This window comes from Osmerus eperlanus, chromosome 8, assembly GCF_963692335.1.
Source record: "Osmerus eperlanus chromosome 8, fOsmEpe2.1, whole genome shotgun sequence".
Classification (NCBI taxonomy): Eukaryota; Metazoa; Chordata; class Actinopteri; order Osmeriformes; family Osmeridae; genus Osmerus; species Osmerus eperlanus.
Window position 1 is genome coordinate 1,515,921 of NC_085025.1, and position 27,839 is coordinate 1,543,759.

The 27,839-nt window shown below is 46.4% G+C and overlaps 1 protein-coding gene across 3 annotated transcripts; it reads left to right on the forward strand.

Annotated features, from left to right (window-relative positions):
• The first annotated feature begins 19 nt into the window (after positions 1-19).
• On the forward strand, positions 20-25,063 carry mei4 (meiosis-specific, MEI4 homolog (S. cerevisiae)). Of its 3 annotated transcripts, none has more exons than XM_062468532.1 (6): positions 20-330; positions 567-806; positions 1,928-2,475; positions 7,132-7,263; positions 24,108-24,142; positions 24,611-25,063. In XM_062468532.1, exons 1-6 carry the CDS (start codon positions 294-296, stop codon positions 24,624-24,626), a joined length of 1,008 nt encoding a protein of 335 aa, XP_062324516.1. In that variant the 5' UTR covers positions 20-293; the 3' UTR covers positions 24,627-25,063. The 3 variants fall into 3 exon arrangements, with proteins under 3 accessions (XP_062324516.1, XP_062324515.1, XP_062324517.1); XM_062468531.1 differs by lacking the exons at positions 24,108-24,142; positions 24,611-25,063 and adding exons at positions 21,888-22,120; positions 22,179-22,713; XM_062468533.1 differs by lacking the exons at positions 20-330; positions 567-806; positions 24,108-24,142; positions 24,611-25,063 and adding exons at positions 1,078-1,190; positions 21,888-22,713.
• Positions 25,064-27,839: the final 2,776 nt, after the last annotated feature.

The following is a 27,839-nucleotide window of genomic DNA, read 5'->3' on the forward strand; positions in this document are numbered from 1 at the left end:
AGTACTCGTGCAACCCCGCTTCACCTTTTTCACTTTAGCTATCTAGAGCTAGCTACACTGCTAGCTTTGATCAACCGAACACTAAGGCTAGCCACCTAGTTACTGACATCATCCACCTTCATTTGCGATAATGAGACCCAATTCGCATCTATATTGCCTATATAGTAACAAACCAACTAACTAACCTGCTAAGCATTTAAGTAATGTTATAGTTTAGGTTAACTTGGAAATATCGTTGAATAACAAACTGATCATCATAGCTAGTAGCTAACAACCTGGTGATAATCTGGAAGATGAATGGCGATTTGGCGCGAGGTTCGGGAGCTCAAAGTAAGCAGTAAAGTTGCTAATTAGTTATCAAGGTTTGAAACTTACTACAGCAAGACCTGCCTGAAACGGATTACAAAATCCATGTGTCCAGTTGTTTCATAAGATAAAGTGTGTTCAAAGAAAGATCTGTCTTCTTATGGTGTGTAGAAATACGTTAGCTAGCTACTAAGACATAAAAGAGGTTTCAACAAACGATGTATAGGCTACTATACTAATTTAATGTATTTCATAAACAGATGTGCCGGAGTGGAGAGTTAAGAAATCCAAACTAGCCTTGGCCGTTGCTGTAATTAAAAGTAAGCCTCCGGGGAAAAGTGGTAGGCTGCATGCTGAAGATTTAGCCGTCAAACTCAGGAGCCAGGATGAGGCATGGAGAACTAAAGCCCAGGGGCTGCAAGAGGAAGTGCTTCGACTGCGGCAAGAACTACTTCTCACCAAGTTGCTTTCCAAGCCAAGCAAGCCACAGAATGAAGCTGGTGGGTCTAAATGACTGCCGAACAGTATGGTGCTGAGCTCTGACCGTTCACACCAAGTAATCATTTTCGTTGGTATAACGCTCTGGATAAGAGCGTCTGCTAAATGACTAAATGTAAATATCTATCCTCATTGAAACCATTTCTCGGCAATTAGCCTTGGGCTAGGCTAGTCTTCTCGATCATTTGTGTGATGTTGGCCGATCTGTAAGACCCGCCAGCATACTCCCTTGTGCTACTGTCTTTGCAGATAATGAAAGGTTTTAGGATTTGATCATCAGCCAAGTCATACCGAGTGTCTAAAATTGGACCAAATGCCCCTTCAGATAGATGAGGCCTATGCTAAAGGAACAGGGGAAATGCTGTTTCTATTCTGATTAAATAAAGGTTTATTCATTAAGGTTTATCTAGTTTTTATAGATGCAACTGGACTGTAGCTGTGAGCCTCCATAATACATTACATTTAGTCATTTAGCAGACGCTCTTATCCAGAGCGACTTACAGTAAGTACAGGGACATTCCCCAGAGGCAAGTAGGGTGAAGTGCCTTGTCCAAGGACACAACGTCAGTTTGCATGACCGGGAATTGAACTGGCAACCTTCGGATTACTAGCCCGACTCCCTCACCGCTCAGCCACCTCCAATAATATTGTGTTATTGATTAACTTCAAGACCCATGCTCATTAAATGTTTCTTGTTTATTTTCAGATTGGCTGTTCTGCAGGTATTGCATTGGTGTTGATTAGATCTCAATAGGAGTGAGACTGCTCTTCAGTTAGTTGCATTGTGAAGGGGCAATGTGGCTGATGAATGTCTTGGTAATTATTGAGGTTGTGCATCGTTGGCACACAAGGTTGCTTTGGAAACAAGGTTTTGTTGCAAAAGTAGGAATTTTATGACATTACCCAAGGTGACATACTTTAAGGAGATACCAATGCGAATTGAGTTTAATGACCAAACTAATTGGGTTAAAAGGACATTAGGCTATGTCTTATTCAATGACACAGGATGTCATGCTTCAGACTTGACGTAAAAAAAAAGCTATTAGCACAGTGTGCAGCTTAGTCACTGAGTCATGTTGACGTGGGAAATCTGATCTAATGGTTGATTTGATGACCCCCTCAGGAGATGGATTCATGGATGTATTCTCTCAGGACCTTATGGGCTCATTCAACTACCAGCTCAACTCAGACATGGACTCTGGCTGTGGGACGGAAAACAGCACAGAGGCTCTACTGCCCACTCGAAGCTGCACCGACACCAGCGTACGACAGTTCTTACCACCAGCTGTGTCAGGCCCTCAGCTCCCATCCTTCACCCCCTCTGAGGGTTTCCCACAGGGGAAGTCTCTACTACTTCACATGCACTTCCTCCAGAGTGTGTGTGCCCTCCGGAGAGTGGGCTGTGAGGACGGTGTCAATGCTGCAGAGCTCAGTGCCAGTGACAGTTCGGTGGTAGGAGATTCTGTGTGCCAGCTGCTCTCCAGTGTGGTTGGCATCTGCCGGGGCTCCCTGCCCCCGCCTCCTCTCCTCCGCCAGGCAGCTTGCGTGGCGGCCCAGGCGATGGAGTACTGGAACCCCCCGAGAAGGCCCCCAGGGCCGGTCGTCATACAGGGGGAGGACGCCCTTAAAGAGCTTGTTGGTGTGTTACTGGACAACGATCAGCTCAACAGGGTAAGAAAATAATATTGTAGGCTATTTTTAAGTATCGCATTTACTGGTCCAAATATTTGTTTCAAATGCATGACATTTACACTGTTAATGTGTCGGTTTTTAATCCAGCATGACATTTGCTAAACATGATTCTTAAATGTATACAGTCCAGCTTACAGAATGTATTAGATTCTTGTCAATATCCAGACAATGACAAATTTGACTGAGATGAAATGAGTGTTATGTTAACCATCAGTCAAAGCCTAGAGTCAGTTGCTGATTAAATGACATTTGGTTTGATACAAAACAGTAAAAGGCACAGACATTTAGGGTCAGTAATTATAATGACACATATAGGAGGGAGAGGAAGACATGGTGAACCTCGGTGTTACAGCAAGTCTGCTTAGTAGGGGTGTAACGATACACTCAGCTCACGATTCGATACGCATCACAATACTGGGTGTACAATACAAGTCACAATATTTTGAACAACATTTTAAGTTGAACTGAAATTCACTTAACAGATTTATTTTCAAAACATTTTCAATAATTTTCTTTGTACATACAATTTAGTTCACTCTGTTCAAGCGATTTCTGTTCAATGTATGCACGCATGACGCAGGTGCAGAGTAGGTACCACTTACCAGCGCGTGCTGGTAGCTCAACCAATAGGATCAAACGGACGTCGTATTGTAAAAATATTGCCATAACTCTACGATACATATCGTAAAAATGTTGTATTTCCATATATTGTTCCACAATATATTGTTACACCCCTAGTGCTTAGTAATATGATATTAGGCCTATGCATTTTGTTTTTTTCAAACCATAGGCTTTAAATACTCATATGAGAGCTCAAGAGTGTTGACAAAAAAGAACAGATTTCCTCGATCTACTCCACCCCCTTCATGACTGACAGCACCAATACTTAGTTCCTAACAAAGAGGCAGAAAATCATTTGGTATCAGGAGTTGAATATAGGCCGTCACCAGTGAGTTGTGAAGGGTGTGTCTCTACCTTCAACATGAAGAGGAAGGGAGTATTTTCTGACATATATCTATACTGCAAACCACTGTAGAGGGCAGCTCTGATCTTCTCAAGTAGTAATTCATTTGTTGCATCAAAGATGATGAACATCAGACCTGATGCATTCGCTAGATTTACAAAATTAGTTTCCTTGTGAGATGTCAGGCTGTAGAGTCTTTTGTGACAATGATCAGTTGAAGGTTTATACCACTCTAGAGACTGGCTAAGGGCCTTTAGCGGCTGCTATAAAGGGTAATCCCTGTACAATTTTAACTAGTAGCCTACACTTTATAATGACTTTCAGTACTACTCAAGATCATTCATCTTTCCCGTTAATACTAATTGTTAAAAGAATAGTTATATTGGAGAGAGCTGAGCTGGAGGCAGAGTGGTGATAGAAAAGGCTACATAACTTGTAAGACGTATATAACATTTATTACTGTTTAACATGTTTTGTCCGAAGGACACCATCCTCACACAGTTGTTAACGAATGCACAGGTGCACAAAATAAGCAGAGGCTACCAGCCAAATTCTGGTAAAATATAAAAAGTGTCTGGTAGGTATGCTTCACTCACCAGACCCAAAAAACTGTTCATCTATTGAGTGGTTGGTAAAATTTTAACATTCACCAGCTATTTGGCCGGTGAACAAAAAAAGTAAAATTTTCACCCTGGTTATGCATTATGTTCCCAATCAGAGGCTTTTACTGTAGGTAGGAATGCTGGGATGTGCTAAGGATACAGCCTATTGAAATTCATGAAAATCAGAGAAGTTTTACTTTAAGGTGTCATCAATTACACTAATTACAAGCTATTAACTTATATTTTATTCTGCAACTTATATTTTATCGGCAACTTATATTTTATTGTATATTTAATTCTATTCTAATCCCACTTAGTACTGCTAGTTTATGTACCCTTAGTATAGATAGTCCACATATTTAAATTTTAGGTATATGTTTATTGTATGCACCTTCCTGCCAAAGCAAATTCCTTGTCTGTGCAAACTTTCATGGCGAATAAATCCCATTCTGATTCTATTAAACAAATATTTCATTTCAATGTAATCAGGCCTGAAGCTAGCTTTGATTTATTTTGACACGACTCGATTTGCAGCTGATAACACATTGTGTCAAATGTTGACACAGTGTTTCAAATCTGCCAAAATAATATTTTCTTGACAGTCACCTTTGTGTGTCTGGAAAGTACACCTTGGTGTGAAATAGATTTTTGATAAATAAATATCCTTACAGACAGTTTATGTCAAATGTATTTATTTGAAAACAGCAGTGGTGTCATCAACAGTCATCTCTGATCCAGTACTGTTCAGAGTAATATGTCTTTAAGACAGGCTGACGTGTTGATCAGAGGGGAGTACATCTACAACAACACTAACTCTTTTTTAGATGGCAATGATCCTTTTCTAGGCAGTGACTGAGTGGCTTAAGATGGCTCTACAGTGCCACAGTGCATGAATCAAGGCCTCCTGAAATTGGGCTGTAGTGTAGCTGGACAGGAGGGCAAGATGCGATGTCCTCTGTCACTAGAGGAGAAGGAGAGCTGTGTTTCCACTTGACCAGGACTGCTGCCACAGCATGATAAAAACACACACAATATACCCCCTCCACCCAAAAAATAAATGCATATCATGCGATATGCAATCCAGATGCCCTCAGTGACCTACAGGACTACGTGAGCTAGACTCTGGGTGTTTTTGAGGATAACGCCTAGAGACTATGCTGTCTGTGCACACAGTCATAACTCAGGTTTCTGTATCGGCCGCCAACCTTTGGGCCATTTCCATAAAAATGACTCATGAGCTCGCTGCTCAGTCTGGCCAAGGGAGTGTAATATCACTGTTAAAAGTCAGTTAAATAAAGTGTAATATCACTGTTAAAAGTCAGTTAAATAACGTGTAATATCACTGTTAAAAGTCAGTTAAATAACGTGTAATATCACTGTTAAAAGTCAGTTAAATAACGTGTAATATCACTGTTAAAAGTCAGTTAAATAACGTTTAATATCACTGTTGTCAGTTAAATAACGTGTAATATCACTGTTAAAAGTCAGTTAAATAATGTTTTCGTGCACTTTTATTTCTGTGTCTCTTATCTCTGTAAGAGATGCATAGCAGGCTGTTTGAACAGGGTTAGTCTGTCTGTGTTAAAAAATACGGGTTGAGTGTTCTTTGATGACAGAAAATGGAAGTCTGAGGACTGATGGTTTTTCAGTCCCTTCTGTGTTTTGAGCGGTTTCCTGGTTTAGCTGCGTACAGTATGTACAGTCGTGGGCATGGAAACAGCAGGGACAGGCCCTCAGGCTTTATTTTTCCTCTTGATTTAAGAAGGGTCGATTCATTTCGATTAAAATCCAGGAAATCATATTACGGCTGCTGTTTTCCCATTTCTTGCTAATGCATTGTGACTCAAAGCACTCATTCCTGTGCCAGTAAAATACTGTAGCTGACAAACCATTGAGCTATAAATATGTTAACAAGCAAAACAGTTAGCCTATGTTTATTATAAGCATCGATTGTGAGCAGGCATTATTGCTTTTGCCTTCAAGCATGGGGGGGGGGCCACGGTCACAGAAACTGACGACAAGAAGCAGTCGTTAAACAAGACATCCTTGGACGAGATCCGGTCATGAGAAGTGATCCAGGTAGCCAGTTGTCTCTCTTTGTGTGGCTCCCTGCTGTGATGATGAGTCAGTTGGCTGGGGCTCTGAAAAGTAATTGGTGCCAGCCTTGTAGTGAGGAAGGTCTAGAGGAGACAGGTCTAGTGGGAGGTTGTCCATGATGAAGCTTCACAGACAGTGAAATCTTAGACCCAGACTCCCCAGCGCCGTCATTCAAATATCACTCTTTTTGGAAAAATTCGCACTAGCATGGATGGCTCAGTCGCTTTTCATTAATAACCTTTGGGAACGGCTCAGACGGTGGTTCTCTGTCTGGTCTCATAAACACCCCCCTCCCTTATGCTCCTCTCAGACAGAGACCGTTTACTGCTTGTTTTTCATCACAAGTCTATTTTGTGTCAAACTGATTTACAGTGATGTGTTTCTTGTCTCCCACCACAAGCCTGCTAAATCACATGAAGCGACATCAATGTTGTATCATTCTCGTATTGTTTTCAAGTAGTGGGGCTGGTTAGAATAGCCTCCAAAGCCCAACATCAAAGGCTGTGCTTAGACAAATCAGCTGCAGGATGGACAAGGGGAACAATCAGACCAGTCTGATGTGTCAACTATGTTGTCGAGTCTTGTTCAGCACAGTCTTCATCTCCTAACCCTCAGCCAGAACGCCTCCTGTGCTTCTTACAGAGAACAGCTGTAATGGTGCAACTTGAGATTCCTTGAAGCAATCTCGTTCTCTCCTTACTCATGCTATTCCTCTTTGCCATTCGCTAGCATCCAAAATGTATTTGATGAAGGCTACACACTTGAATTCTAGTTTGAGACTGCTGCTGCTGGTGGCTGGCGGGCACTAGTAAAGGTCATTTAAGGTTTCACTGCTGAGTTCGATTGTCTCAGCAGTCAGTTTGAGTGATAGATCTGAGAGGGCCTGAGTGCAGTGGAGAGGGGTGGGGGTGGAGGGGTACATGTTGAGTGTTAGTGCCCTGTGTTGACATGCTCCTGTGTTGTGTACCTCAGAGCCAGGTCCAGGAGACACTGACGGGCTGTCTGATCCTCCTGGGACGGAGTAGTCTGTCGAAGTCCTTACTCATCCGTCATGTCCTATCTGAGATCGACCGTGTGGCAGACCACCTCTGCCACACCTGCCAGGTAAATAATACCATCACCCTGCTGTCTCTCTCTGGGTCTCTCGCTCTCTAGGTCTCTCTCTCTCTCTAGGTCTCTCTCTCTAGGTCTCTCTCTCTCTAGGTCTCTCTCTCTCTAGGTCTCTCTCTCTAGGTCTCTCTCTCTTTCTAGGTGTCACTTCCTGTCTCTCTCTAGGACTCTCTCTTCCTCTCATGGTCTCTGTCTCTTTATCTTTCAGTATGTATTTCTGTCACTATCTCTCTCTTCCTGTCTCTCTCTCTCTCTTTTTTTGCCAGACTGTTGCTGCAACTGTGACATGGTCCCATTTCCGTAAAAGGGTGTTCAAAAATCAAGTCTTCGGGTTAGCGACACAGAAGTAAACGATGTGGGCTCCGAGATGACTTGAGACAGAAGAGTTTGTAAATTTATTTGTTTATTTGGGGCTCAAAGCATCCCCGGGTGTCAGGGCCTAGTCTGAGCCAGACATGGTGCTGGGGTGGGAGTCAGACATGGTGCTGGGGTGGGAGTCAGACATGGTGCTGGGGTGGGAGTCAGACATGGTGCTGGGGTGGGAGTCAGACATGGTGCTGGGGTGGGAGTCAGACATGGTGCTGGGGTGGGAGTCAGACATGGTGCTGGGGTGGGAGTCAGACATGGTGCTGGGGTGGGAGTCAGACATGGTGCTGGGGTGGGAGTCAGACATGGTGCTGGGGTGGGAGTCAGACATGGTGCTGGGGTGGGAGTCAGACATGGTGCTGGGGTGGGAGTCAGACATGGTGCTGGGGTGGGAGTCAGACATGGTGCTGGGGTGGGAGTCAGACATGGTGCTGGGGTGGGAGTCAGACATGGTGCTGGGGTGGGAGTCAGACATGGTGCTGGGGTGGGAGTCAGACATGGTGCTGGGGTGGGAGTCAGACATGGTGCTGGGGTGGGAGTCAGACATGGTGCTGGGGTGGGAGTCAGACATGGTGCTGGGGTGGGAGTCAGACATGGTGCTGGGGTGGGAGTCAGACATGGTGCTGGGGTGGGAGTCAGACATGGTGCTGGGGTGGGAGCCAGACATGGTGCTGGGGTGGGAGTCAGACATGGTGCTGGGGTGGGAGCCAGACATGGTGCTGGGGTGGGAGTCAGACATGGTGCTGGGGTGGGAGTCAGACATGGTGCTGGGGTGGGAGTCAGACATGGTGCTGGGGTGGGAGCCAGACATGGTGCTGGGGTGGGAGTCAGACATGGTGCTGGGGTGGGAGTCAGACATGGTGCTGGGGTGGGAGTCAGACATGGTGCTGGGGTGGGAGTCAGACATGGTGCTGGGGTGGGAGTCAGACATGGTGCTGGGGTGGGAGTCAGACATGGTGCTGGGGTGGGAGTCAGACATGGTGCTGGGGTGGGAGTCAGACATGGTGCTGGGGTGGGAGTCAGACATGGTGCTGGGGTGGGAGTCAGACATGGTGCTGGGGTGGGAGTCAGACATGGTGCTGGGGTGGGAGTCAGACATGGTGCTGGGGTGGGAGTCAGACATGGTGCTGGGGTGGGAGTCAGACATGGTGCTGGGGTGGGAGTCAGACATGGTGCTGGGGTGGGAGTCAGACATGGTGCTGGGGTGGGAGTCAGACATGGTGCTGGGGTGGGAGTCAGACATGGTGCTGGGGTGGGAGTCAGACATGGTGCTGGGGTGGGAGTCAGACATGGTGCTGGGGTGGGAGTCAGACATGGTGCTGGGGTGGGAGTCAGACATGGTGCTGGGGTGGGAGTCAGACATGGTGCTGGGGTGGGAGTCAGACATGGTGCTGGGGTGGGAGTCAGACATGGTGCTGGGGTGGGAGTCAGACATGGTGCTGGGGTGGGAGTCAGACATGGTGCTGGGGTGGGAGTCAGACATGGTGCTGGGGTGGGAGTCAGACATGGTGCTGGGGTGGGAGCCAGACATGGTGCTGGGGTGGGAGTCAGACATGGTGCTGGGGTGGGAGTCAGACATGGTGCTGGGGTGGGAGTCAGACATGGTGCTGGGGTGGGAGTCAGACATGGTGCTGGGGTGGGAGTCAGACATGGTGCTGGGGTGGGAGTCAGACATGGTGCTGGGGTGGGAGTCAGACATGGTGCTGGGGTGGGAGTCAGACATGGTGCTGGGGTGGGAGTCAGACATGGTGCTGGGGTGGGAGTCAGACATGGTGCTGGGGTGGGAGTCAGACATGGTGCTGGGGTGGGAGTCAGACATGGTGCTGGGTGGGAGTCAGACATGGTGCTGGGGTGGGAGTCAGACATGGTGCTGGGGTGGGAGTCAGACATGGTGCTGGGGTGGGAGTCAGACTGTCCGTGCCCCACCCCCCCGCCCCCACACCCAGCATGTGCTCAAAGAACTCTGCCCCTGGGGGTTCCGTGAAATTGAAATATGTGAATAGGAAAGGAAAGCAGATTCTTCTCCTGTTGAGCTCCACTCCCACTGAGGAGTGCCTCAGTGCCTGTTTCGCTTCCTCTTCCAGAACAGCCTGCTCGAGCCACGGGCTAGGCTCAACACTAAGCAAATGGGGAGAATTTCTATAACCTCGTTTTGCCTGCGAGCGAGGCTCAAACCAGGGATCTATATAAAATAAGAGTCCAATATGTTCTCAGGACTTTGTGTCAATGATGCAGGAATACAACATCTGAAAATTCAAGGAATTCTACAAATGAAAGGTAAACAAAACCTTGTAGTGTTTCAAGAGTAGTGGTGTTTAAAGACTTAACCAGACTTTGCAATTAGACCCTCTCCTTTGAGCCTGTGACTCGAGGACTAATGCACTGTGTGAGGAGGACAGTGTTGGCAAAAAATATCTCACCTGAAGTCGCTATTGTCTCTCTGAAAAGTCACTATATGACGTGATGACCTAAATCCAAACCAAATTGTGCCCCTCAACCACTAACCCTAACCCAATCACTAACCCTAACCCAACCACTAACCCTAACCCAACCACTAACCCTAACCCAATCACTAACCCTAACCCAACCACTAACCCTAACCCAACCACTAACCCTAACCCAACCACTAACCCTAACCCAACCACTAACCCTAACCCAATCACTAACCCTAACCCAATCACTAACCCTAACCCAATCACTAACCCTAACCCAACCACTAACCCTAACCCAACCACTAACCCTAACCCAATCACTAACCCTAACCCAACCACTAACCCTAACCCAACCACTAACCCTAAACGTCAACCACACCTAGCTCCTTAACCTAAGTAAACTAACCATGTTTGGCAGCTATAACAACAGGGTTAGGGTGAGTGAGATGCCATGATTGTCGGCTAAAACAACACAGAAGTACAATTACAGTAATTTTACCGCTGCTCAACAACCAAAACGGAGATTGTCAAAGTAGTGGAAAGTCGCTAAATTAGATTTTCTTTTGTTCGCTACTGAAGGTGAAAAGTTAAGAAAATTTAGCGACAAAGTCGCTACATGGGCAACACTTGATGAGGAACTCTGGAGCACGACGTCAGTTGATCAGCCCTGCGCCACATGCACTACATCAGCTTCATCCGAGACAGGCTCGTCTTTGTTGTGGTACGAAAGACTTTCATATCACAGGATTATGCTCCACCTCTTGTGGGTTGATTGGACAAACATAAAACAATGAGCTAAGCTCTGTACAATAATGAGGGTGAATGACAGGGCAGTACATGGAAGGAGCTGTAGGCTGCACTTCGAAAACTACAAGAGGGCCGCATGACGCATTAAAACTATCAGCCAATCCTCAAAGCCCGGACAACGTGGTCTATCCATAGATATATATAAAGGGTAGATGTCTCGTCCGCGTTGCCGGCCAACAGTCGAACGTCCGCACATGGCGGCCATCTTGCTACAGTCAACTCGCTCACCAATAACATTGTGTTGGTGCTACATGTACTTTTTAAATGACCATAACTTGCTCAATTTTCAACCGATTTTGAAACGGTTTGATTTGTTATCAACGTCAGAGATGTCGTTATGCCACTGCATACTTATGAAGCTTTTTTTTGTTTTTTTAAGAATAGAAGTATGCAGTCAAGCCTGCACAGCCCTGCAGTCAAGCCTGCATCAGATCCATCAGCACTCTCCTGCACCCCTCCACCCCTGCTGTGTGGCAATATCAGAAAAGAGACGACTGCTGCAGTGCTACAGTGTACACTGCTGCAGTCTGACTCCACTAGTTTGTTCTCAGCATGCTGTGAGACACTCACAGTAAGGCAGGATGTGTGGACATGTAGCCTAGTTCATCCTCATGTAGGGACATAGACATGTCACAGGCTGTGTATCAAGTTAAGCTAGACAACAGAAATGACTTAGCCTTTACCTTTTTTTAATCGTTAAATTTACAATTGACTGCGTTTAGAGATATGTGAACACTAGCACTCTTAGCCGAGTAAATTATCCAGAATTAGGTTACATTTCAAATCATAACCTGAACTGATCACTCTCCTAAAGATAGCTTTGTGCTTTCTATTTTACACAAATGATCTGTGTGGTTCCAGCTACTGTATGCGATTGACAACCTTCACCGACAGTTCATTTCTAGTCCATCCAATTAACAACCTTTTTCACTCACAACTGTAAACTGGAACATGTCTGGTTTACCAGGGTTTTTTGGCAACACAGGACCACGCCAGGAGAGGTGACAAAAAAATATGTTTTCTTCAATTATTCTTCCAGATAAGCTCAGCACTAGCCTCTACCTGGGGAGCGGGAACATCTGTTCCAGACCCCAGGCACTTTCCTGGAAGGCCACAGTTGTTTAGTTGAGGTCCAATTTTACTGCGGAGGCTTCACCTTGAGCTCGTCTCTCAGTGGGTATGTGGATCAGCCAGATGCTTGTCTTGCTTTCCGAAGCGTTGAGAAAATCTCTGTGATCATCTAAAGAGCGTGCCATTCGGAGAAGGGAGGAGCTTGTTTTGATAATTTCTCAACATGCAGCCACACACTTCTCTCCAGAGAAATCATAAAGTGGAAGTTACACGCTTTTCCTGAAGTGCAGAGTGTCAAGGAACATTCTAGCGGCACTGTGTAGATTTGAATATAGTCAAGAGAATTTGGAATGACCCCGTTCACCCCGGATCCGTCCAGGATTTTCCATTTCAAATCCATCACCATATCTCTTTCACCTGCCTGTGAATCTCACACAAAATAGACTACAAAAGGTTGCACAGTGATAAACAATTACATTCTCACAGAGGTCAGTTAATAGGTAACTGACTTCTTGTTGTCTGACTTAGTCTTCAAGGTCCCGTTCTCTCATTCAACTGAAGTAATTAACACCATGTTGACTCCTATCAACACCAAAATAACTTCCTAACTTTAAAGGTTCCTTAACCAAGTGTGACCCATATCATTACATATTCTCAAAGAAAAAAAATCCTATCTAAGAATAATCTGAATTAACAAAGCTTGACCACTGACCCCAAATCTGCCTGAGAAGTCTTAAACTTCTTCCCATCTAACAACCATCAACAATCACTTTTCCAAAATGTAACTCTACAAAATCCATCTATCAATACTCAAATGGTTTCTCTAACCTTAACTGTGAAGCTTATCGTGTTTAAATTCCTTTTCCCATATTACTTTTCCCACATATAAAGCACTGACAAAATGACTATGCAATCATTACAAATCCCCTTGTATGTTAAAATTAATACATACTTGATATCACACTAACTTTAGAGGCATGATCTTTCCATGTGTTAAGTGAGCAAAATCTGCTATCTTGACTAGTCGAATTACACAGTACCACGAGAATTTGCCACCACAAGAGAGATGTCGTGTGTGAGTGAATTTGTGCGTGTGCCAAACTCCTTGCCTGTCTCTCGTAGGTTTCGTCGCTGCATACACAAGCATCCGACTTGTCAGACGAAGTATATTTTTAGTGTCTCTACAGCGATGGATGCGAGTGTTGAGATGGCTGTTAACCCTTTACTTGGTATAAGCAAAGCGGTAGTTTCCTTCTGAAACTCCTTGACATACAGTCAGCATGGGTTAAAGCTAGGGGCGCTTGTTCCCTTGTTGGGGAGGTCAGGCGGCATCTCCTCTCTCTCCCAGATCTTTACAGACCGTGCACCTAATTTGTTGTTGGCAAATTTCAGATTATTGATCAGATATCAGTAATCATGATTAGCAGCAGAATTATAAACAACATGAGTTACTGTGGTGTTCTGTACAAACGGATGTGCTCTGGTGTCAGGTTTCCCTTCAGTTAAAGAAGAATTATTAGACTATTTTAAGACGATTCATATTTCATCAGCAACATTAAGGAGTCCAATTCTATCAGAGAGCTGCTGGTCAGCTGGTGAAGTTCTGAGGGGATAGGAGTCTGTCAGATACAGCTTCATGCACCACTGTGGCAGGAAGCTACTGTCCTTGGACCGGCGTAGCATACAGATAAGCTCCGCCATCTGGGGCACCGTGTTGGTCTGTCAGAGGGCATGACAGTCAAAGCACACAGTCCATAACACCAGCCCACAGGACAAACAAGTCACAGAACACCCAGACACTTCCTCCTTCAACACAAGTCCCTGCTACGCTGGGGCCTGTCTGCCGTTTATGCTAACCGCTGTTTGTCTGCTGGGCGCTGGGACCTTTAGAAGGGGATTCTAAACCTTTTGTAGTTCACTCTCACCTCCTGAGAAACACAAGGGTTGTCCAGACACGGGCGTCAACACTGACCTGCCTGGACCAAGGGTCAACTATCCTCCAATTAGAGGACGTCTGTATAGCTTCCAGACAGCCCACAGAGAGGGCTTGCAGGAAGTTAAGCTTCCAGACAGCCCACAGAGAGGGCTTGCAGGAAGTTAAGCTTCCAGACAGCCCACAGAGAGGGCTTGCAGGAAGTTAAGCTTCCAGACAGCCCACAGAGAGGGCTTGCAGGAAGTTAAGTTTGGCTGCAGGATGAGACATGGAATTCTCCAGGCTGACAGCCAGGCCTCAGTTTTCATGGCAGAGCTACATGGCTAACCCTCGTTTCCCTGCTGATGCTTGTGAAGGGCAGCAGCAGATAGATTTGTTCTTGGTGCCCAAGAAATCGCACCGCCACTCAGGGAACATTTTCTATCTCTGGATTCATGCTGTCCATGGCCAGACCCCCTCAGTTCTCCTCTCTAAATGTCATGAGCTAGATAACGCAGAGCTTCAAACACTTTCTCCAGCCAAAGACTTCCGTAGAACCGGCTTGTGTTCTCCTAATGCCACGTTTGCCTCCTAATACTCGCTAGAACAAACTGTCCCTTAGATCTAGACGGGAGTACTGAAACACAGAGTTCATCTTTCATGACTTCTTAATGACATTTCTTTGTCAGTTGAAATGTGTTATTTTCGGTTGAGCAGCCCACTCCCCAGCTGACATATCGGTGCCTGGCAGCCTCTTACGCTACCAGCACTTTCCTCTCCTAGCATTCTCTCCTTACATGTCGCCATGGCAGCCCGAAGCCTTAATGTGTTGTGTGCACATGCACACACACAGGAGGTCTGGGCCGAGGGTCGATGCCAGTGCCAGGCAGTGGCATGGCAGTGACGAGCCAGAGCCCCACAGCGCCCACAGCGCCTCTCTCCCAGCCAGGCTCCATTAGAGAATCAGGACCCTTCTCTGAACAGGCTGTACCAGTGGTGCACTGTAGGATATTTATTCAGGCTCTCTGAAGGACGCCCTCTCCGCCTCAGGGTCACTACAAAAAGCTTTGTCAGGACAAATATTTCTCACACACACACACACTCACACACACATGGCTTGATAGGTTGTGCTGCTTGACATCACAGCACAGCATTTCACTTCTTGAGAGACAACTCTTCACTGCATTCCCTTTTCAGAACTTTCCTAAACAAACAGGAAGGTCATCAGTTTATTTTTTGGCCGTGTGTATGGCTCTTTTTATGACTTACACAGGGAGGTCAGTAATTCTTTGCATGTCTGAGTCAGCAGGAGAAGTGATAAAGAGTGTACCTTTGTCCTGGAACAGACCCAAGACTATTTATATCTTGGCCAACCACAATCTCTGGCCCCTTTTGGATCGCTGCAATCGGCAGGAGCATCAATAACATTTGTCGTATATTATAATACTGAGGCAGTTATGGCGATGGCACAAGATTATGTCTAACTGCGGCCCTCATTATGGCAGTAAGGAAGAGTTATCTGCTCTCAGGACTCCGGGCCGAGGTGCATGACAAGCCGACAGGACTGGACTGGTGATTAGGACGCACTGGACGTTACCTCTGGTTTGTGCCCATCAATCTGCTGTAAAGTGCACGGCCTTTGAGATCGAAATGTGACAAGAGAGCTGGGGAACGATCGGTGGTCATTATGTTCGTGCACTGCAGATGCAGGGTTGTGGTTGATTTCCTGTGACGCTGAAAGCTTTTCATGTCAGCTTGCCGACGGGCATCTTTTGTAGCGTTGTGCATCCAGCTGACGTGCGTGACTGAGAGGGAACTGGAGGAATGTCTCCCTGCACATCACGGTGATGCTCATTATGACCGTGTTGTCAGCGGTGTGAGCTTGTACTCCTTGTTACGCCTCTCCCACGTGTGTTAGAGGCGGCTTGTCCTGCGCTTAACAAACGACTGCCATTGTGACGCTAACCCCTCGTGGTTAGCGCATCTCTCCCATCTCCCCCGCACGTGAAGCACTTGAAGATCAGATTAAGAGAAGAAGAGGAGCCTGGAGAGGAGGGTTGGCGGACCAGCCGGGATCAGAGACGTCGTCTCGCTTCAGCCGGCCCCTGATCTCATTGTGTCTCTAACAGAGAGGCAAAATGAGGCTGTGTGTGATTGAAGTCGAATTACGAAACCAAGCTTAAGGGGTCGGCATGGCGAAGGGAAACGGCTCCCCCTTGACAGACCCTGTTCACGGCCGTCACCTCCGAACGCACGGCTCGCCGGCTCCCAAGTCAGCAGCTTGTCAGAGCAAGGTCCTCTGCTTTAAAGGCAGCGTCAGCGACATCGTCAGGGTTTGTAGCTGTTCGGTGGTGGCCTCTCTCTCTAATGCTGTGCTCAGATAGCTGCCCGTGTCTCTAAAGGATGTTGACGCACAACCAAGGATCTTCATGTGACTACGACGCTCTTTTTATCTTTGTCAGGATCCTCATTAAACAGCATTACACATTTTAATTACAGTTTGAATTGCACTCAGGGCCACAGTTGGCACTCTTAATGTAAGCTGGTAGGTGTTGTCTCTCCTGATAAAGAGCTTCAGCTTAACCAGCCTTTATCTTGTTTACTCTTCTTCAACATGTGAGCTTCATTTCTCCTCAGGAGACGACTTCAGTTCTGTGAAGTATTTTTTTTTTATTGAGAGCAGAGGTACACTCCATACACACATACAGGAAAACACACACACACACACACCAGACAGCTCTTACTTACAGCAGGCTCTCACCCTGCCATCAGTATTCCCGCACGCAGGACCCGGAGATTGAGATCATCTCGATATCCGTCATTTGTTTAGTAGCTGAGATGACATGAATCAGGGCTGCGATGAGGCTGCCATGTCTCCTGGCTGCCATGGGCTGAAGCGAGTCAGGGTTAAAGAAGAGGGCCCCTGCCCCCCCCTCCCCTCTCCCCTCCAGGGCTAATGGGAAAAACGGATGGCAAACAGAGCAGAGAAGGCCAAGGACGAGCCGGTCAGAGAAATGAGGAAAATGTTGGGTTGTGGAATCACGCCGACGGCAACCTGTTTCTGTAGCCTGTGGCTTTTCTATTCAATCAAACCCATTCCTCGTGAAATTAACTAAATATAAGAGTTAAAACACTGGGGAAGTTGTAATATAAACTGATGGCGCAGCAGATCATCTCCAGCATAAATGTCAAAGGTTTGACTTCTTCACACCTGTGAAGGAGTTTAGGATCCAGAATCCCAAATAATGGGGGTCAGATGGCTGAGCGGTTAGGGAATCGGGTTATGAATCAGAAGGTTGCCGGTTCGATTCCTGGCCGTGCAAAATGACATTGTGTCCTTGGGCAAGGCACCCTACTTGTCTCGGGGGAATGTCCCTGTACGTACTGTAAGTCGCTCTGGATAAGAGCGTCTGCTAAATGACTAAATGTAAATAATATCACAGTGTAACGATTTTCAGTATTCTTTCATTTAGGAAAGGGAGATTTTGTGGTGGTGAGGATTGTTTAGATAACCTAGAGGAACTGGGTGGTTTTTCTGTGACAAACCCAAGGGAAAGAACATTTTCATATAAACAAGAGCCAATGTACCATTGGATATAATTGTGGAGAATGCACTGGCAGCTCAGATTGATCTGCAGTCTGATAAATCAGTGGATTGTCAGTGCACTGTCTTGTAAAGAGATGGTTTGAAAGCATCAGAAACAAGCCTGTTCTCTGGGCTACAAATAAAATCGATTCCCGGTACTTGTTTTCTCTTCTGGGCTAGCAACAAAGACTCGGTTACCGTCGACTTGTCCACACTGTAGTACAATGGCCATCATCTGTCTGATGACAATCGGCAAGAATGTCATTTGTTATCTGCTCTGCAATCCCAAACGCGACTGACCACACACGATGACAGGGCATGATATTGTCAGGACGAGGCTGCCAGTTGAGAAGTTGTTTTTGTCGCTTCTCTTTGTCTCCTCATTTTTATTGAGAGTTTCATTCTCAAACCAGCCGTCATGATACAGCTGAGGGGGTTCTGGTTGTTATGTTTTTCTTATCATTCACTCAGCGTGGTAAGGTTTCCTGTGGCGATCATTTATATGCTTGATGGGCAATATGAGTTTCTTGGCACAAGTAATGTTTACAATGGAAGTAATGTAGTGAAATTCAATGTGTTAAATTGCTTTTATACCTTGAGGATTTGAATGATGGTAGTTATTTTGAACTGCAATATCTGAGGCGTGTAAGTTTATTTTTCTCTCACAACAGAATTACTCTGCAGCCACTGGATTTAGGTTGAGCCATTTACTGAAATCTAATTGGAGGGTTTGAGAGATATACCAGTTGTTTTGATGACCTTGCAGGCAACATAAGACTGTTTGTAGATTAGTTAGGGATAAGACTGTTGGCCCCTTCTCTGGTGGTACTGTGGGACGCTGAGGGACGCTGAGGGACGCTGAGGGACGCTGTGGGACGCTGAGGGACGCTGAGGGACGCTGAGGGACGCTGAGGGACGCTGAGGGACGCTGAGGGACGGTGTGGGACGCTGAGGGACGGTGTGGGACGCTGAGGGACGCTGAGGGACGCTGAGGGACGCTGAGGGACGCTGAGGGACGCTGAGGGACGCTGAGGGACGCTGAGGGACGCTGAGGGACGCTGAGGGACGCTGAGGGACGGTGTGGGACGCTGTGGGACGCTGTGGGACGCTGTGGGACGCTGAGGGACGCTGTGGGACGCTGAGGGACGCTGAGGGACGGTGTGGGACGCTGAGGGACGGTGTGGGACGCTGAGGGACGCTGTGGGACGCTGAGGGACGCTGAGGGACGGTGTGGGACGCTGAGGGACGGTGTGGGACGGTGTGGGACGCTGTGGGACGCTGAGGGACGGTGAGGGACGGTGTGGGACGCTGAGGGACGGTGTGGGACGCTGAGGGACGGTGTGGGACGCTGGCTGTGGCCATTCTGGGATCCACAAACGTTTTATATTTCATATTGATCCAGAAGTGTCTAGACGTGTCATGAGGCGTAGGCTGTAGGTGTTCAACATAAAGTTCCACTTTCTTTTGAGGCCTCTTGTGTCATTTGTTTTTACAACCGTCATTCGAAAAGAACCCTTTCATGTGCCGACAGAATGCTTTTGTAATGCATAGAGTCTGTAGCATGTCAACAGAAAGGATGTGTGTGCCACTGAGCATGTAAGGCCACAGCTGGTAGTCTCCAGGCAGCTCTGAAGGATAAAAGCAGAATTGTAAAGAAAGAAAGATGGCCGTCAGGAAGTTTCTATGCACAGTACTGCGCAAAAGTCTTGGGCACAAAGATATTATAATCTTTGTGCCCAATGAATATTTTAAAAGCAAAAATGCTATAAGACATAATAAAATGAAAAGACAAAGAAAAAAAATCTCTTCATTGCACTTTTATATTTCAGCACAAATACAGAAGACAAAACAAATAAATATATTTCTGAGAATATTCGTGTCAAAAAATCCTGGGTACCAAAAACCTTTTCTTACTACTGTATACAGCAGTCATTTTGAAACCTGAAACCCCAGAGGACTGCAGGTTATGAATTTAGATGATTGTTAATACTGGGCTGTCAGGCCTACTGGTCACCTGGCCACAGATTCCTGGAACCAAGTGGAGCTGGGCAGAGAGAGAGCTGATGCTCAGTTTCATCCACTTTCCTGCCTCTGGCTTGTGTGAATGTAACCCGAGATTCTCTCCTCCACTCTGCCCAGCAATCAGTCCCTGTCCATCAGCACCCTTACCTCTTTCAGACCTCTAAGACATGACATTTCTCTTATTTTAACTTTCTCAATTTTCCTCCCTTTTCTCTGCTCCATTCTCTCCGGGTTCTAAGAGCACACTGTCCAATCAGGGCATGGGGCTGGTTGGCGAAGGGTTGTGATCAGTAACGAGCCCCAGGTCTAATCAAATGCCTGATTAAAACTGCGCCCAGGGTCTATTTCATTACGGTGTCTCTGTTCTCTGATGACGACAGGGTTGCAGGATGACACCCTGCTGGCCTCTCAGAATGCAGGAAACTGGCTTGTCTTAGAGAATTAACTAGAGCAGATCTTGTCACGATCATCGCTCACTCGATCAGTCCTTCTCTGGCTGGCCCAGCTTCATCTGGGACAGCTGTGCTTTGGTTTCCAACCAGAACAAGGAGGGCCTTTTCCCTGTCTGCACTATCACACTGAGATGTGAGCTCATTCAAAAGACTGTAGAGTCGGGAACATTTTCTGGAGAAAACTGCTTGTGTGTGATTGTGTTCGTTTTCTGTGCCCCAGACACTTATCTGCTGCTGTTCAGGGGTTCATTAGCAAGCTCTTTGGTCACTTATTACCCCAGCTCAGAAGGATTTGTCAGCATATTTTGTTGATACAATTCTTCCTCCTCTGACGCTCTGTTCTTTGGTTCTATTGTCAAGGGTGGAAATGCACATCTCATTAAAGTAGGCTTGTTTTTCTTAATGGTATGGTTTACCATGATGGGACTACAGCAGCTAATTTCATCAAAGGGAAGAGTTATATTCAAGTCCCCTACTAAGAGATTTACTGCGTTTTCTGCTTTAAAATGTGGTCAAATCCACAAAGTCAGTGGTTAGACTGTATTGTGTTGTCACAAAATGTAGACAATAGGCTATAGTTTAGTTTGACTTCTACCTAGGGAGTAATGCCACAACCTTGTCTTCTCTGCAATATGGAACATGGTTCAAGCTAACCCTAATAATGTACGCTTGTTCTGTATGGCCCATGTACCAGTGATCGGGACAGTCTCGAAGCTTCTCAAACTGGCAGTGAAAGTTTAGAGGCGGCCATTTTGGGAGCTGCACATTCCCACCCCAGAGAGAGAAGCCGTACGTGATTTAATCCCGATGGCGTCGGCAGCGGGAGGGAAGTCGACTGTCACATCCTGTCAGGCCTCTGGAGAGCCTGGAGCAGTACCTGACAGCCATCTGGATGCTGCTCTGCTCCGTGACACGCTACACATCACACGCAGTCGCAATGACACGCTTACATCCACACACGAACGCCAAGAAATACCAACGCACGCGTGTGCTATGATACTCTAAAACTTGAATATGTCACACATTAATCTTGCTTCAGGAAACCAGACAAGACCAGGGGTCACTCTGCAAACCATGGGACCGGATCCATGACCACCTGTGTGTGTGCGTTTGTGCTTGTGCGTGTGTGCTTGTGCGTGTGTGCTTGTGCGTGTGTGTGTCCCCCATGCGGTTCTAGGATTAGTTTCACAATTTATAGAAAGTATCCTGAAACGTAATGGTCGCAAAAACTTTTTAGAACGCAGCCGTATTTAGAAGTCCCAAGTTCATGAGGCTTCAGGTCTTTCCATGGAATTTAATCCCCAAACAAACAAAACCTGAAATGTGGTAAGGAACTGCCCTTCCCCCTGCTCTAAGGAACTGCCCTTCCCCCTGCTCTAAGGAACTGCCCTTCCCCCTGCTCTAAGGAACTGCCCTTCCCCCTGCTCTAAGGAACTGCCCTTCCCCCTGCTCTAAGGAACTGCCCTTCCCCCTGCTCTGCCCCCCTCCTCATGCACTTGCTGCTCCACTCTTCCTCTCCCGCTAACTAGGAACCACTTTACATTTACATTTAGTCATTTAGCAGACGCTCTTATCCAGAGCGACTTACAGTAAGTACAGGGACATTCCCCCCGAGGCAAGTAGGGTGAAGTGCCTTGCCCAAGGACACAACGTCATTTGGCACAGCCGGGAATCGAACCAGCGACCTTTGGATTACTAGCCCGATTCCCTAACCGCTCAGCCACCTGACACCAGACTTTCAGGTCCGTTTCCTCCCTATAGTACCAGGTGATTAAATGTATGAATGGCCCAAGCGAGAAAGGGAAGAGGAATGCAGACATTTCAATGACAGACAGACTCATGCAGTCGTGCTAAAGCGTTGCATGTTTAATCTGCAGTCAGAAGCTGCATGTTCCGACCATGTGACCTCAATGTAACCATGTGACCTCAATGTAACCATGTGACCTCAATGTAACCTTGCTGTTTTTTAGGGAGAGATCGACGGGCCTGAGACATTTGATGTGGCCCTGTATGAGAACTCCTTCTACCTGTTCTGGATCCTGGAGCAGCTGCTGCAGGGGGGGCCGACACCCAGGGGGGCCGAGGGGGCCGGGGGGAGCAGCCAGCTCTGGACCCCAGAACAGAAGACCGTGTTGGGGCACCTGGAGAACCGTGTCCTGCTTCTGTCCGATGAGTTTCCTCTGTTCGCCCTGTACCTCTGGAGGTTAAGAGCTCTCCTCCCCCCCTCCGACACCGCCACCACCTGACCTGTTCCTCTGGAGGTTAAGAGCTCTCCTCCCCCCCTCCGACACCGCCACCACCTGAGCCCCATGTTCCTAGAGCCTGCAAGCAAGCACACCACACTCATGCAAATCCTGCACTATGCGTTCCACCTCAAAGGGTAGGGCTGTTTCTTGAACCACCTGGCTCTTCCTGGAGTCAGAGGCTAAACAAGATTTCAGAATGAGTACGCTGCATGCTTTATTAATTGACTTATCTCTGAACTATATCAAAATAGTGTCACGGTTCACTCAAATCCAGGAGAGACCTAGAACCCACTGTTATGTTAACTGTTATGCTAAGTGTGGCAGTGTTCAATGGACCTCGGTGACAACGTTAGGATCTACGGAGAGAGCGTCGCATTTTTTATTAATTTGTATACATGGGGAAGTGAATGTATGTGCATAACCCCTCCCCCAGAGAATTCAGGCTCATTACTGTCAGGGATCCACTTGGTTAATAATTTACAGTTTCATTTGTTAATGCCATTAGCAGGATGTTGTGGATTAGAAAAAGGGAAATAAAGCTGCAACCTAATGTACGTTTTTATCAATGTTCTAAATGTTTTTCATGTTATGTTAATATTCTGTTGGCAAGCTTGTCATTTACTGTTGACAAAATCAATGGTACAGATGGAACAGTAAGGTTTGTCATTAGGCCTGTGGAACAGTAAGGTTTGTCATTAGGCCTGTGAAAGTCGGCCTCGGTGGTGGATTGTACGGGAGAAATGTCAGATTGACCTGCAGCTTCACTCTCCCCGCATCTCCTCCTGGGAATGGAGAACCAGGCTAACTGCTTGGAATGACTTGCTGCCGCCTACTCACAGGTTATTTTGTGTGTGTGTGTGTGTGTGTGCGTGTGTGTGTGCGTGTGTGCGTGCGTGTGTGCGTGTGTGTGCGTGTGTGTGTGTGTGTGTGTGTTATTGGGAGAGGCATGAAAGCCCAAATGGCTCCAGCACTAAATAAGTTTGCAGTAGCATCGTGACTGACTAACGCTAGCGCGTGCTGGTGGCACTGATAGCCATCACTCCCATTGTTTCTGCTCTGCCTCTCTCCGCCTGGGATCTCCTCATCTTTCATATCCTGTTGCAGGCAAAGCAGGGAGGCACCCGCAAAAGGGGGAAAAAACAAGACGGCTTTTACGTGCTTAGACACCTAATGTGGCTCCGCTACCAAGGAGAGGCAGAGGGGAGGATCTGAGCTTACAGAAGATGCCACTGCCAAGAACCAACATGGTCATTACCTGCGTCACCCCTGGGGAGGCCCAGACATCTTTGTTTCCCGGCCTTCTCCTTCCTCAGTATTCTCTTCCAAGCAGACGTTAGCAGTGAGGGTGCATTCGTGTGTGAGATACTGCTGGAAGAAGAACCGCTGCATGTCAAGGTCTGATAGAGCCCAAAGCTTTGTATATTTGCTAATTGATGTAAAGTCAGCAAAAAAATGTAGTAGTCAGTATTTCTTTGCTCAGAATATAGCATCATGACCTTGCTGTATATTGGTTAACCTTAAACAGTGCTGCTGTGAGTGGAATCATAACGATGTTTGTATACATTTAGGGTAAACGTTTGGAGTTGACGCTTACATTCATATGGAGAAATAGGTCAATCTAGATTTCCAAAAACATATTTTTATTTAGGCTGTTGCACTACATTATCTTAACCAGGAGATTCATTGATAATAATAAAAATGTTAAATTTTTATAGCACCTTTCCAGAGCTCAAGGTCGCTTTACAATGGTAATAGCTGTTTGAGTAATGTGTCGATGTGTAAAAACTTAATTTCTGCAACCTGCCCGCCTCTTCTCTCTAGATACAGGCCACGGTCGTTTTCAGCCAGTGGCTAAAAGCTTGCCGTTTGACTGTATCCCTATGGTGCATGTGACCCAGATGTCATTTTGCAGCTCTGACTGACTATTGGCTTTCTATTCTCCAGGTCCTGAAGGATGTCTCTGATACAGACACGAAGAGGTCTCCCACAGAGTGATCTGTCTGCTTCTAGAACAGTAGTACAACGTACTTAGGAATGGTTCGCTTGACCCGATGTTAGTTTCCTCAAGGATCACAATGACTCTTGCTCAGAGACTTGTTGCTCTTGTGGTTAGTGGTAACTGATTTAAAATTGTTTGTACTCGCTGTGATATATTGTTTTTTATTATTGTTGCTTATTATTGTTGTTGTTTTTTTCACAGGTACACTTGCACTTATAGCAGTTCATGTTGTTTAATTGTAACTTGTTTAACTACATGCTCTTATGGTTCTTCCCTTTGGCACTTACTTTGGTTGTTCACAATGTGTGCTTCATGTTTTGGCTACTCGCAATGTTTTGTGGCTATCTTGTTGTTATTATCAGTGACCTATGCACTTTGTAAAGCTCTCTCTTGGAAGTCGCTTTGGATAAAAGCGTCTGCTAAATGAATACATGTAAATGTAGAACAGGGCCCCCACAGGGTGATCTGTCTGGTTCTAGATCGTGTCAGCCACTACAAATACACCGAGATACAACGAAACATCTACACACACGAGATTCTTAATGATCCCCCCCTGATATAATAGTCACCTTCAGTAACTAGGATGGCACCATAATGGTGTTGGCATCCTGACTGACCTCATCATGATTTGTGTGATTCAGAAATCTTTTGGACTCTGATAAATGTGAAAGTGAATGTCATGACCTGATTGTACCAGATGTTTAAATGTTATAGATCGCAGCCTTTTGAATTTGTCAGTTCTCATGGAAAACAACTCTTAATGCTCCTCTGATGCTTTAATTACTCCCTAGTAATTACCATCCTGGGTAGAGACATTAAAAAGTAATCCATTAGGTGTTCAACGGAGCCTAGCGCATTAAACCCAAGAAAATGAACAATATGAACCAACACAGCAGGTCAGATGCCTTCGTCACGCCCTGTTCCTTAACACGATCTTCTCATCCTGCACTTGATTGTGTTTATATAATTTCTGTGTTGTGTCACTTGTTTTCCTGAGGTACTGAACTGGCCAGGGAGGCCCTCATCAAAGATGCCAAATAAGGTAAACTGTGGTGATGATACACAGCAAGTGCCGTCTGTTATATTGAGAAATATAAAAATCTTCAATTTATTCCCGCTCACAGACACTCATGCATGTTCAGGAATGACTTAATTGCTAGTTGAGATGCTCTTGAAATATGCATCAAATGGTCCCTCCAGGACCTTTGAAACCTAGTTTAATTACAATTTTAATGTTTTAAGGGTCCGATAAGCTCTTGGAATAGCATAGAAAAAACCTAGTGATTTATTAGACTTTGCTGGGAGAATAGCTGAATTTTAGCGATGCATCAACTGTCTCTTTCACTGGCCTTAGTCTGCTGTCCTCTACGAAAGCGCACACACAGATATATATGTAATAAACGTACGTCCCTATTGTGCTGCTTTCAAGGTTATTTGGTACACACTGATCACTAAGAGGCTATTAGCAATCTTGTCCAAAGTCAAATGTGGGATTAGGAGGTGCTCTTCAAGCATTGTCAGCTGTGAGACGTATGTAGGCAAGAGGGGCTTTCCTTCAAACTTTAAAAGCAACCCTTTCAGGAGATGTCCTTGCTGACATCTCTGTTAAAAAGTCTTCGCTTTGAAACTTACGCTCATCAATGCCCTAAGAGGTAACATTCATAGTCAATTATATACTTTGGATGAAACCTTATTTATAACCGTGCATTTTTAAATTCTCATCTCTATCTCAAGTCTATTTGATGTGAAATCTCTGCAAGCATCCTCCTTCATGAATATGCGACTGCTATACAGCATGAGTGGAATCTGATAGATGAGTTGGATCTACTTTGGCAAGCTGGAAATTGAAGCAGACTCTGACTCATTTGTCTTAATTTGACATGCTTTGCATCTGAGGGGGATGACAGCTTTTTATCCTCCACAGCCACGTCAGTCTGGAATGTGGCCTCCTGCTTTATAAGGAGGCTGTAGGGAAGAGGGATGGCCTGTAGTCAAAGAGCTCCTGAGCGGCTCACGCATGTCCATCAATCTTAATGTAGTTAAACCTAAAGCTCCAGCTACCCACACTCCACTGAGCAATATCGGGAGTCTTGTGGGAATTTATGATGAAGGCAAACAAGACTGCAAACACTGTTAATTCCCCCCTGCTGGCAGTTATTCAACATAATGAGGAAAATAAGTCCTGCTAGGAAAGAACCAGTGTGATGGGAACACTGCGGCAACCAGGCCTCAGGGACAGCCTGGTCGAGTCTATGTTTCTGGGCTGTGGATTGTGACTGATTTGGACTACAAACCAGGTGTGTTTTCATCCACTTGCCAATTAGGAATGTACGCTAGCATCCCTGCAGGGCCTTGGGAGATCCAAGCATCCCTTCATCCAGCCCTGTCCCACTGGCCTCCCCTGACACTCTGAATGACTATACAGTGTACCCTGCTGTGCTTGGAATGGAACTCCTATTCTGGTGTATGCAAGTTCGGGCGTCCAACAATGCCTGTGCATGCGTTAGATACTGTTGTCAAGCTAAGAGTCAGTTGGCTTTATTTGGAGGCCCTGTGTGAAATTAGGAAGGAACCTTATGGTTTTATTTGTGTTGTGTAATCCAATATCAGCGAGAATAGGGAAAGTCATCGTACAAAAAAACCTAGTCATCTGTCCCTGATCCCTGTGTATACATTACATTGCAATACCCTAAGCCTTGTGTGAATGCATTCCAGTACCCATACCTGTCACCATAGATAACTGTCTGGTGGAGAAAAAAAATCTAAATTCAGTGATGGCAGAGGATTGATTCTTCTATGAGAATTCCACTTTGAGGCTTAAGGCAATTTAAGTGTGGTCCTCAACTTAGACAACCTATTGACCATTCAAACTATTGATCTCTGTGAGATAGGTAGGTATTGACAACGTAATCTCCTGTAGAATATGTTGGAGGCTTCCACATTGCCCCTGCTGGTGAAAGAGGTCAATGTCACACAAGTGCTGCGCTATCCTGGCCCCCAGGACATCCCTACTGCATCACTGCATCCCCAATTGAAACATCAGCAGAATATGAGCTGAGTATGAAAAGTGCACACACGTTCTTGTTGTTGTTGTTATTGTGAGCAGTTGTTTACTGAATCCAGTTTTATGGCATAGAACTGTCTTTGCTACGTGCAAAGCAGTAGAGGTATCTCCTAAAATTACAAAGCAAATGGAGATCCCCTGCAATGGCCCCCCCCCCTGTCCTCTGCTGTGTCCACAGCTCCTACTCTCCCCCTGTCCTCTGCTGTGTCCACAGCTCCTGCTCTCCCCCTGTCCTCTGCTGTGTCCACAGCTCCTACTCTCCCCCCTGTCCTCTGCTGTGTCCACAGCTCCTACTCTCCCCCTGTCCTCTGCTGTGTCCACAGCTCCTACTCTTCCCCTGTCCTCTGCTGTGTCCACAGCTCCTACTCTCCCCCTGTCCTCTGCTGTGTCCACAGCTCCTACTCTCCCCCTGTCCTCTGCTGTGTCCACAGCTCCTACTCTCCCCCTGTCCTCTGCTGTGTCCACAGCTCCTGCTCTCCCCCTGTCCTCTGCTGTGTCCACAGCTCCTACTCTCCCCCCTGTCCTCTGCTGTGTCCACAGCTCCTACTCTCCCCCTGTCCTCTGCTGTGTCCACAGCTCCTACTCTCCCCCTGTCCTCTGCTGTGTCCACAGC